Source organism: Lissotriton vulgaris, chromosome 2_1 (assembly GCF_964263255.1).
Source record: "Lissotriton vulgaris chromosome 2_1, aLisVul1.2, whole genome shotgun sequence".
Taxonomy (NCBI): Eukaryota; Metazoa; Chordata; class Amphibia; order Caudata; family Salamandridae; genus Lissotriton; species Lissotriton vulgaris.
Window position 1 is genome coordinate 396,073,395 of NC_141687.1, and position 12,126 is coordinate 396,085,520.

The 12,126-nt window shown below is 43.5% G+C and overlaps 1 protein-coding gene across 1 annotated transcript in view; it reads right to left on the reverse strand.

The window, feature by feature from the left end:
• The window catches only part of ALS2 (alsin Rho guanine nucleotide exchange factor ALS2), a 1,343,724-nt gene that overhangs the window by 1,225,305 nt on the left and 106,293 nt on the right, over positions 1 to 12,126 (reverse strand). The window contains exon 3 of the mRNA XM_086955258.1: positions 8,001 to 8,155. Coding sequence (XP_086811384.1) covers positions 8,001 to 8,155 — 155 coding nt within the window. The remainder of the gene's footprint in view (positions 1 to 8,000; positions 8,156 to 12,126) is intronic.

The following is a 12,126-nucleotide window of genomic DNA, read 5'->3' on the forward strand; positions in this document are numbered from 1 at the left end:
GAATTCAATGCAGAAGAGGAACTGTGCGACATCTAGCAATGCTCATGTGCTATCTTATTTGACGCATTTTTGTCAGCTGGCTGCTGAGATCACCTTGGTGGAAAGAATCCAGATGACACTTTCTGACAGGGACTTAACGAAAAGATTAAGGATACATTAGTGCACTCATCTAGACCTAAATCCTTTTGAGAGTTTAAGTAGGAATGTACTCTCTCATTGATCATTGACTGCTGGAATGTGAGAATGAAAGATGAAAAATCAAGGTTCTGGTCTTCTCCACTTGTCTAGAGTCTTCTCCATTCAGACGTATGAGTCCACTTATGTTGATAAAACAGACTGAAAAGCCAATGCAAACTAAAATTGCTAGGGGTCCGGTGTCTAAAGCTGAAAGAAACTGAAGGAGAAGAACTGGACTACACCTTTACTGCTGAGAAAATGGTTGTTTGGTTAGAGCAAGTCCTATTTCCCCAGCAAGGAAATGTGTCTTCCTGGCATTAATAACTCCCCAAGAGCATGCAATGATTCGACTTTCTTTCAACATTTCCAGTGCACAGTCTGCTTTCACCCTGAAGAGTCTCTCGCCATTGAAGGGCATATCTATTAATCGCCAGAAAATCTGGTCGACCTTAACCATGTGTATCTTCCGAGTATGACTCTCGTGCTAATAGTCCTGACAATACCAGTAGTATCCAGGCATGCACATATTATATATTTTGCAACATCCTGCCAAGCATGTACTGTCTGAGCCAAAGAAGCTCGGAGGTCTTCTGGGACAGATAGCAAGGTCTCGGTGGCCATGTCCCACAAAGCATGCATGTACATGCCCAATGAACAAACCACATTTATAGTCTTAAGGGGCAAGTTGCAGAAGAAAACATTATTTTGCCAAAATGCAACAATACTTTTTGATTCCTTATATTGAGGATTATTCAGAAAGGAATTCGGATTGTATGATGTTTGGTTAGGATGTCTGGATCAACAGGTGCAGGTGTATGTCGTATAGAACCAAAGATTTGGTTACTGTTCCCATAGGGACACTATTTCTGTCCACGAGGAAAAGGAAAAGAGGAGAACATAGGAGTCTAGGTTCTGACGTCACAGATAGAGACAATCACAGATTTGGTCTCTTGTGGCCTTCACACATCCAGAGGGATGTCATGCTTCAATATTGGGCGTTGCTCCTCGTCGGGCCGACGCTGCAAAGCCCTACAGGTCCCCCGAAGGGTTACTTTGTCAGAGATCTTTTAATTACACTGTATGATGAGTGAGGGTGTGAGATTATCCAGTGGAAGAGAGGGTTTGTGAGAGATGGTGAGTGACTGACTAACTAAAACTGGCTAGGGGATACCCTAAAGACTTTTTAATATGTTGGTTTCCCTGACCAGCTTAAAAAACCCGTAGGTTATTGGTTACTGGCTGCGTCATGATGTACCCTAGTAACTCTCAGGTGGACATGTTTCGCGCCCTTCAGTGGTCAAAAGATCCCTTGTGCTTCATCAGGACCAAAAAGGTAATTGTGAAAAGTGAAAAGCAAATGAATAAATAAAGAACACTATATTAAAAGTTGAGCGGTTCCCCTTGTGAAAACTACAAGTTGGCGTCCAGCTCAAATAATGACCGCTCTTGTTGCAACCTATTGGTAAACTTAAAATTACTCCATAGGCTATTGCATGTCCATCTACACCGTAACGGGGGGTTCTGAAGGGTGCAGTCTTCTGAAATACTTACCCTTGCATGCAGCATCTCTCATGAACCCTCTCTATCCCTGGATAATCTCATACCCTCACTCATCATACAGCCTAATTAAAAGATTTCCGCCAAAGTTATCCTTTGGGGGACACGTAGGGCATTGCAGCGCCAGACCAACGATGAGTAACGCCCAACGATGAAGTATGACATCCCTCTGGATGTGTGAGGGCAACAAGAGACAAAACCTGCGATTGTCTCTATCTATGAGGTTAGAACATGGACCGCTCTGATCTCTTCTTTTCCTCGTGGACAGAAATGGTGATCCTATAGGAAAAGTAACCCAATCTTTGGGTCTATAATACTAAGTGGAGCATGGGTACTGGACTTCAACTAGCTCCTAGTCCACCCCCCCCCCATCCTTTTTGGTTTCGACCAGCTATTGGCCAGCTGACTGGAGGGCAAGAACAAAGCTTGAACCATGTAGCCATCAAAATATCAGCGAGGGCATCATTAAATGGTAGTAAGGGCTCAGGTGACATTGTCCCTGGATTTTTTGTCTCAATTGAAGGAACTTGAAGTATTACCACCTCACTAGCGTCACGGACCACCACTGCAAAGAAAGCACTTTATTCTGTTAGTCCATGATGAAAGTCAAGGTTTACTTCAGGACAGCCATCTTTCCCACTTGCATTTTGCAAATCCAAATATAATGCTTCATCGGTATAGGGGAGGGAGGAGTAGTCCATCCCCTTCTCATTACTGTCCTTCTGGATCCTCAGTTTCTCTTGTATTGGGTTATATTGTGGGAATTGAAATTTTGCTGCTACTTGCAGCGTAATAAAAGCATCTGGCTAGAGTCAGGTAGCAAAACCACTAGTTGCGTTTAAGACTTTGTAGTGCCTCATCAGTTAAGTTCAAGCCTAGGCTGACGTTGGTTCAGGATTCAACATAAATATTGGTTTCATCTAGCCAGGAACAGGCGTGGCTCTTGGGGCTGGTGTAGAAATCTGTACTGGAGTAGGTATGGGCCCTGTACTGGAACCCAAGAGGACGGATGGAGTTGGGGGTGAGGGGGGGAGATAACCTGACTAGAGGCCCCATCGGCTCCGTGGGGCTCGAAGAGGCACCAGGGGGAGCTGGAATCGCACCAAACATTTGCAGCATGGCTCCCTTAAGGCTGCTATCTGCTGCAGGGTCAACAACAGCCCTGGGAACTCCGGACAAGCTGCAGAATCAGTTCTGGAACCAGGGACTTCAAAAGGGTGCGATGTTCATCTAGACGCCCACACTTTCTCTTTTGAGCTAGAGTGGCAGGAAGGGGTGATGCCCACACATACTTTTAGAGCTACAGTGTCCGAAAGAGGTCGAGTCCTGCTTTGTCTTTTTGAGTTTGGGCTCTGGAGATGAAAGTAGTTTGCTTGCTGGAACAGCCTCGCAACGGAGGCCAAGCCTGCAACTTGGAGTGAGAGTGGGTCCTGTGTTTCGAACGCAACCTAGTCTTGTGTTCGGCAACATAAAGTTTTGCTTACCTGTCATTGTTTGCCTTTGGGTGCATGAGGGCATACTAGAAGCAAGACTCAAGTGTTGTGATAGTATACCAAATACCAAAGGCACACACATCTCTTGCACGGAAATGACCTGCATGTCTTTCTGCCAGTTTTGGCACGGTTTGAAACCTGTAGGTTTCGGAGGGGACTTTGTTCCTTAGCACACTGTCTAATCATTTCTCAGTCATCAGAGATAAACAAAACAGTTATTTGAACAAATTCTTCCTCTGTAAAAGCCACTGCATAAGAAAAGACTGCCCCTGCTACACGAATTGATTTATTATTGGTTTCAAAAGGTTAATTGCTTCATTGTGAAAATTTTGGGGAAATTACCCTGCACTCAGCTTCAACTTACTTCACTCCTTATGATACGGGATTCATAAGCCCAAACTCCTGTCATCATCTCCTCATACACAAAAATATTTCACATTACAATGTACAGCAAAAAAAACTAGTTTGCGATACCAGTTTCTAAACCAAAATGAAAAGAGAACAAAGGAAAAGAAAATGGAAGAGAATGGACCACCCTGAGCGGCTCATCACACAGCAGCCAACCAAAGAGCGCAAAATGGAGCAAATTATGTGCGCAGAAGCACATCCCTAGTCGGAAAGTCCTCAGAAAGGAGTGTGGAGGATGTGGGATTTGGATGTCTGCATAAGCCTCAACCAGAAAGGATGAGGATTAATTTAAGAGTTAACAGGCTCAGTAAATCTGAACCATGTGAACTCTGCTGACAGTTCAATGAGTATCAGTAGTGGGAGAGAGAACTCAGCACACTATGACCACTTTAGTGCTAAATCATAAACAGCTCCCTAAAAACCGGCATCATACCAGATTGCCTCAAAGTCGGCCAAGTCACACCACTTCTGAAGAAACCAGGCCTAGACACTAACAACTTGAACAACTTCGAAACGGTCTCCAATCTTCCCTTCCTAGCCAAAATCCTCGAAAAATGTGTTCTCCGACAACTGAACCAACACATCAACAATACTAATCTGCTAGACCAACACCAATCAGGCTTTAGAAAAGGCTGTAGCACTGAAACAGCAATCCTCAACATCGTGGATGACATCCTCAACTCCCTTGACTCTGACCATTGCTGCCTCCTCATCCTCCTAGACCAGTCAGCAGCCTTTGACACGGTGGATCACAGTCTTCTCATTCAGGCTCTCAAAGATCGTGAAGGCGCAGACGAGGTGGTCCTTCAATTGTTCTCCTCCTTCCATCAAAATCGCTCCCAAAGGGTAAAAATCAAATCATTTTCGTCCGGCCTTCTTCCCTTTAACAGAGGTGTCCCCCAAGGATCCGTTCTCTCCCCGCAATTGTTCAACATTTATATGGAACCCCTCACCACCATTCTGAAAAAAACCAACAACCCCTTCCATCTATATGCAGATGACACCCAGATCTACTTGGAAACCGCCTCCTTTAATGACATTCTAAGACTCAACAATACTCTCAGAGAAGTTCAAGAATGAGTTTAAGGTGGTTTGCTGATAGCCAATCAGGGGAAACCGAATTCCTCCTCATCTCCAACAAGGAAGAAAACCCGTAAATCCTTGAATGGCTGAAACCAATTGACGCTTCCAACGGTAACCTCACCCTGGCAAACTCTGTAAAATCACTTGGAATCACCCTAGATCACAAGCTAACCATGACCAACCACATCAAGAACTCTGCAAAAAGTGACTTCCTCAATCTGAAGCTTCTCAATAAAATCAAACCCCACATTCCACCCATGGACCTCAAACAAGCCACCCAATCACTTGTGTTGTCCAGACTGGACTATGGGAACGCAGTCCTCTCCGGTACAGCTCTCTCCCACCTAGCGCCACTCAAAACAACCCTCAATGCAGCTGGCAGAATGGTCACCGGAGTCAAAAAATACGACCACATTTCTCCCACACTCAGAGAACTAAAATGGCTCCCAGTGGAATTGCGTGCTAGCTTCAGAACTGCCTGCCTCACGCACAAAGCCCTCCACACCGGGAAACCAGAATACCTAGCTTCTAAACTTAAGAAAGTCGGCCAGTCTAGAAGTCTCACCAGCTCCAACACCCTCTTACTCATCCCCCTAAAAACGCGCAAACAAAAAACCGCAGCCCGCTCCTTTGCAGGAAACGCACCCAAAATCTGGAACTCCATCCCTGTTGACATCAGAACTACCCCTTTCTTTTCAAAATTCAAAAGCCTCCTAAAAGTCCTCTACCTCAACTGTGCCTTCCCAAACTGAAATCCGTGACCCTCAAGCCTCTACCCGACAGCCACCTGGCAATGCGCATCCACGGTCTACCTCATCCCTTCTCCCCAACCCAGCACCTTTGTCCACCGCCGCTCGGAGAAAAGTCTCGGCCTCAAATTTTGTCCATGCATCGAGACTACCTCTAGACCTCTCTACCTCAATGGCGCACCTCGGATCCCTTGACCTCTCTACCTCAATGGCGCACCTCGGACGCTCAACACAACTTGTAACTCTTGAACACTTATGACTACGTTTATTCTATTCTTACCCTGTATTTGATTTCTCTCCCTCCTGCTGTAAAGCGCTCCGATACCTCCAGGTCTGGCCACCCCTATAGAAAACTTCTTAAATAAAAAAATAAATATAAAGAAGCTGCATCCGCCTGCACTTACAGGGAGACATTTTTATCAACAACTACCATCAGTCTTTCAGGATGCAAAACACTGCCTCAAGTGCATTGGCCAACAATGTCCTTCCTGAGCTGCTGCATTATACTTCTTTTAACCACAGTGACTACGCTAATATTGTGGAACAAGAGCTCTGTCTAGCTCTGGCATCGTATCTTTCCCTTCTCCTGTTGTGCACTTCACAACTAACTCCCATTGCATTTCCTCCTATAGAGTCAGGTATACCATAACATGTAAACCCAGCTGTTACACTTGGTAGAAATGCTTGTTCTATTCTTGCTGTTGGTGATAAACAGTAGTGCTGTTTTAATTATATTCGGTGTGGTTATTACTTATGTACTACTAAACACTGGAAGACTGTTGAAATGAAGGCTTATAAATATAAAGTGTATTTTCTTTGTGCAGTACTTGTGTGTAGTATTCTAAAGAATGAAATTGGGTTTGAATTACCACTGTGTCCCAGACGCCTTTTAAGTGACTGTTAGTAACCAAGAAAAAGCAAACACCGCATCGACAAGTATGTTGAGCGGGGTTGAATGGGGCTACATTAACCTGGACTTTCACACTTAAGCATAGGAGAACTGAACCAAGATCAGGCATCAGTGGGTGGGAAAGTCAAACCCTGTACAACTAAGCCAATGCCTTATTTATCGCAACAGATGGAGCATTGGACACGTATGTACTTCAAGAAAGAAATAAACCTAGAATTCAGTGGTAGTGCGAACTTTCAGATTCCCCAACTCCTGCACAATAATCAAATCATACATAAAATGTTTTGTAAATGTACGACATTTTTAGCTATGCATTAGTTTATTTCCTGAAAATATGCAAATTTAGCCATCAACTTTTAGCTAATTTTCCACACCATTTCCCTTCATTGAAGTGGTCTAATGTTGCCCTCAAATACCAGCTTTTCATTTGAAAAATAAGCTACGTTTTCCACAACCTAAACTGCATTTAAAAGAAAAAAAAACACAAAACACTTTTGCTCCAGGATATATGCTTTAACTTTCTTCGTTGCAGAACTACTACAGATACTCTCCCACATCACTATCCCGAACCCAAAGGATACAGAGCATACAAAGACTTTGGACATTCCTGCTCTACACCACTGCCATAGCCCATGGGGAGATTATGACTGAACAAATGGTATCAATTGCATACTACAATTAGAAGTCTTTAATTGCTGAAATGCTCACTTGTTGGTCCTTTCTCAGAAAGGCTTCTTTCTATAAACCATGCTGAAACCAGTAACTACTGACCAGTTTCAAGCCTTTTCCCCACCGGACCACAACAGATCTGTGTGATGATCTTGAAAAAAAACGGTGCAAGGAAGCCAAACAGACTTTAGGAAACAAGCTCAGTATCCAAACACATAAAAGATTAAAAGAGTTACACAAAATACCATTTAGCCCTCACAGAGGTTCAATGTACTTCTTAGTGACAGACAAGACGGATACAGGTGACAAGAGGTGCAGAAGAATCAAAACACGCTAACCTCACTGCTTATGACCTAGAAGTAACAATCCATAATATAATCCACATGCAGAGTCGCATCAATGTAGGGACAAACCACATTCAACAAACCACACCACTTGCACTCCACAGCCAGTGAAGGTTGAAAGACTTCTCATTAACAAACTTTCTCACATGGTCCTGATTCAACGGGAAAAATCACAATCACAGGGATCAATGGCGCAAGTCCTAAGAATTGCAAGTGGCTAAGAAATGTCGACAAGTACTCTATGTGAAAAGGGAACTGAATTCTGTTAAAAGTGAGACACAAAAATAAATTATGGGGGAACATTAACAGGGCCAGATACTGAAAGTTTTTTACTTTAAAGCTATATTTCAATGTAATTCACTGCAATTATTACTATTGGGAAGGACTGCCTTCGGCCCCATGAACCTTCCATCATTATTGAATAAAACCCTAATAAACATTTATTTTAAAAATGAAAGTAGGATGCACTCTGGAGTAAATGTAAATGTTCAAGTTTCCTCTTCCCCTTGTATCCTGTACACCCTTTCACAATTTTGGCCTGCCTTTAAGAGAGGGGTGCTGTTCACTGCCTCACTGTTGAAACACCAACCATTTCTTTCAGCGATCATACCTTCGGTTAGGATGACTCCATGGTTGATCCCAAGGGCGACCTGCAGTACAGGCTTGGCTCCCCATCCAAGAATCCTTTGAGGAGTAAAACGCTTAGATCGAGCCTGCCAGGTATGGACCAGGCCTCTCCCTCTAGGATCATCTCCCACCTCGGAGCTGCAAACAAATCAATGTAAAAGTTACTAGGGAAAGTTATTAAAAAATGTACAAATGCTTGAATGGAGCCTACTGGATAGGCGTCTAATTGTGGCAGATTAAAAGAACAGGCATTTGCAATGCAATCGGTCTCGCAATTACGAGAGTTTCATCTATTGGCATTGTAAATAACAATGCCTTTTATTTATGTTTTTAAAACAAAAATAAAAGGCATTATTTGCAATGTCAATAGCTCGAACTCACGTAAATGCGAGACCTATTGCATTGCAAATGCTCGTTTCTCCTTTCTCACCTCCAGTTAAAGTGATTTCTCAGCGAACCTCACTACCAAAGCCCGTATTAATTAGAGGGCATGTGTGAAGCTCGGCCTTCCTCTCTGCAGTTCCAAACGCGCACTGGTACCAGCAAGCAAGCACTGGCAAGTTTAAATACTGTTCCCTGGTATTCGCTTGGGTTTTCGTTTGAGCTTATTGCTACTATTCCCCTATCCTACTTGATCTTCCATGACAAGCACAGAGAATGAGTATTGGGAATCAGTGGAGGAGGAGCAGATGCTTTTCCCATCCATGAGCATTTGGTGAATGCGATTGATGCTTCTCTACAGAGAGCAATCTCATCAGCATTGGAGCCCCTGAGTAGACAAACTATTGAATTTACAGCCCAACACAGCATTTTATTTTCTGGCAAGGAAGATAGTGGGCACTCGCCTCCATGTGACACACGGGCACGCTTAGGGGCAAAGGTGCCTCAAAAAAAAAAACCCGCTGAGGCTAGGGCTGTTTCGCCACCCTCAGACGCATTCGAGAGATTGCATAAGGCCTCCCTGAAGTTGCGTAATTTCCAACCTTGGTTTAGCCCCCGATGAGGATTCCCATTCTCCACAGGGAGCAGACGCAAATGCCGGGGACGACTTCGATACCCCCGAGGGGATTCCAGCGTAGAACCAGGCCCCTGTAGACCATGGCTGCTGGTTTGCCAGATGTGCTAAATCCGGCAGACATATCATCCTTTCTCCGCAGATTGGATACCAGCTGACAATTTGCTGCAACATGTGGCAGCCACATTCAAGAGCCAATGAAAAAAGAGGTCCGGGGAAGACTGGGCGCAGAATGCCCTAGACCAGGGGTACTCATAGTACGGCCCGCGGGCCGGTGGCGGCCCGGCAAGCCTTCCTGGGCGGCCCTCAGACATTGCAGACACCTGAGTTTAACAAGCATTTGCAATGCAATAGGTCTCTCATTAGGAAAGTTTGAGCTATTGGTATTGTAAATGACAAATTTTGTATTTATGTGTTGGTTTTAAAAATAGCTAAATTAATAGCTTTGTCATTTACAATGCCAATACTTTTAACTTTCGCAAATGTTACACCTGTAGCATTTGTAATGCAATATGTGTTGTATTTACATGACTTACATGTATTGATATTACAAATAAGAATTGCTTTTAATTTTTTTTAATAATACATAAATAAAAAAGTTATTGTAATTTATAATTGCAATAGCTTTAACTTTTATAAATAATTTTTGTGAAGATTATGTTCAGTGTATTTTATTGTGACGAAAATCAAAGCACAGAAGTGAAATATTAACATCTTTTTGTGACATTTGTAATAAAGCTTGAAACATTGAAAGAACATATTTGAACCAGTTGTTGTTGAATGGTTGCACAGATTGATGCTGTGGTGGCACTGAGTGATGTTGTGGTGGCGACGAGTGATGCTGTGGCGTTTAGTGATGCTGTGGTAGCGCATAGTGATGTTGTGGTGCCTCTGAGTGATGCTGTGGTGGTGCTGAGTGATTCTGTGGTGATGCGATACATAGATAGAGTGTAATTATGTGGTATTTGGAGTGTATGTTGCATTGAGTGCATGTAATTATGTGGCGTGTAATTATGTGGCACTGAGTGGTTTTTGGAGTGTATGTTGCAATGAGTGCAGTGTAATTATATGGCGTGTAATTATGTGGCACTGAGTGGTATTTGGAGTGTATGTTGCGTTTAGCGCAGTGTAATTATGTGGCATATAATTATGTAGCACTGAGTGGTTTTTGGAGTGTATGTTGCGTTTAGCGCAGTGTAATTATGTAGCATATAATTATGTGGCACTGAGTGGTATTGTGTGGAGGGTATGTTGTATTCAGTAGAGTGTAACTGTGTGGCATGTAATTATGTGGCACTGAATGGTATTGTTTGGAGTCTATGTTGCCATGAGTGCATTGTAATTATGTAACATATAATTATGCGGCACTGAGTGGTATTGTGTGAAGTGTGTGTTGCATTCAGTAGAGTGCAATTATGTGGCATGTAATTATGTGGCACGGAGTGGTTTTTGGGGTGTATGTTGCATTGAGTGCAGAGTAATTATGTGGCGTGTAACTATGTGGTACTGAGTGGTATTTGGAGTGTATGTTGCATTGAGTGCAGTGTAATTATGTGGCGTGTAATTATGTGGCACTGAGTGGTATTTGGAGTGTATGTTGCATTGAGGGCAGTGTAATTATGTGGGGTGTAACTATGTTGCACTGAGTGGTATTTGGAGTGTATGTTGCATTGAGTGCATGTAATTATGTGGCGTGTAATTATGTGGCACTGAGTGGTTTTTGGAGTGTATGTTGCATTGAGTGCAGTGTAATTATGTGGCGTGTAATTATGTGGCACTGAGTGGTATTTGGAGTGTATGTTGCGTTTAGCGCAGTGTAATTATGTGGCATGTAATTATGTAGCACTGAGTGGTATTTGGCGTGTATGTTGCATTGAGTGCAGTGTAATTATGTGGCATGTATTTATGTGGCACTGAGTGGTATTTGGAGTGTATGTCGAATTGAGTGCAGTGTAATTATGTGGCACTGAGTGGTATTTAGAGTGTATGTCGCATTGAGTGCAGTGTAATTATGTGGCGTGTAATTATGTGGCACTGAGTGGTATTTAGAGTGTATGTTGAGTTGAGCGCAGTGTAAATATGTAGCATATAATTATGTGGAACTGAGTGGTATTGTCTGGAGTGTATGTAGTATTCAGTAGAGTGTAATTATGTGGCGTGTAATTATGTGGCACTGAGTGGTATTGTTTGGAGTGTGTGTTGGCTTCAGTAGAGTGTAATTATGTGGTGTGTAATTATGTGGCACTGAGTGGTATTTGGAGTGTATGTTGCATTGAGCGCAGTGTAATTATGTGGCATATAATTATGTGGCACTGAGTGGTATTGTGTGGAGTGTATGTTGTATTGAGTGAATGAATGAATGAATGAATGAATTCTTTATTGTTTGGTTACTCAAAACCATTACATTAAAATCATTATACGAGGTTATAAAATTACAAAAGTTAAAACCGACAGAGTTAGTACTGCCCAAGGGGCGGGCTTGCGGAGGGTGAGGGTCATGTTGCGACTTAGATCAACAAAGACTGTATGAGCGGAAGCCCTCCGGGGCCATCAGTAGAGTTCGTGCCTGGTAAATGAACTTTCCAAAGGAGGCCATATGCTTTACCGTTGTCAAGGTGTAGAGGAAGATGGTCGCCTCCTTTGCAGTGCGTGTTCCTGATTGTCTTAGAATTGGCCTGAGGTAGAGACTGCGGGCCGTGCGCAGGACCGGGCAGCAGAATAGTAGGTGGGCCAGTGACTCACGTTTGTACCTGCAGAGCCTGCATTCCCGGGCACCTGGGCCGGCAGTACCAAAGCCATAAAGTTCTTTGAGAGGCAGCGGATGTAGTCTATACGCTAAGATCTTGTGAAGGGCTGCGCGGCCCACGGCCTGCTTAAGGTGGTATTTGGGATTATGCAGGATTTGTGGTGAGTACAAGGACTCGTGCAGGTCTTTATTTACCAATGACTCCAGATCCAATTCTCTTGACCGCGCCCGCACTTGCTTTTTGATGGAATGTTTGATGGCAGTGTAGCTAACATATTCTGGGTTCCAAGACTCAGTGGCGAGATTGAGGTGGACCTTCGCCGCCTTGAGGGTGGCCGACCAGGGATT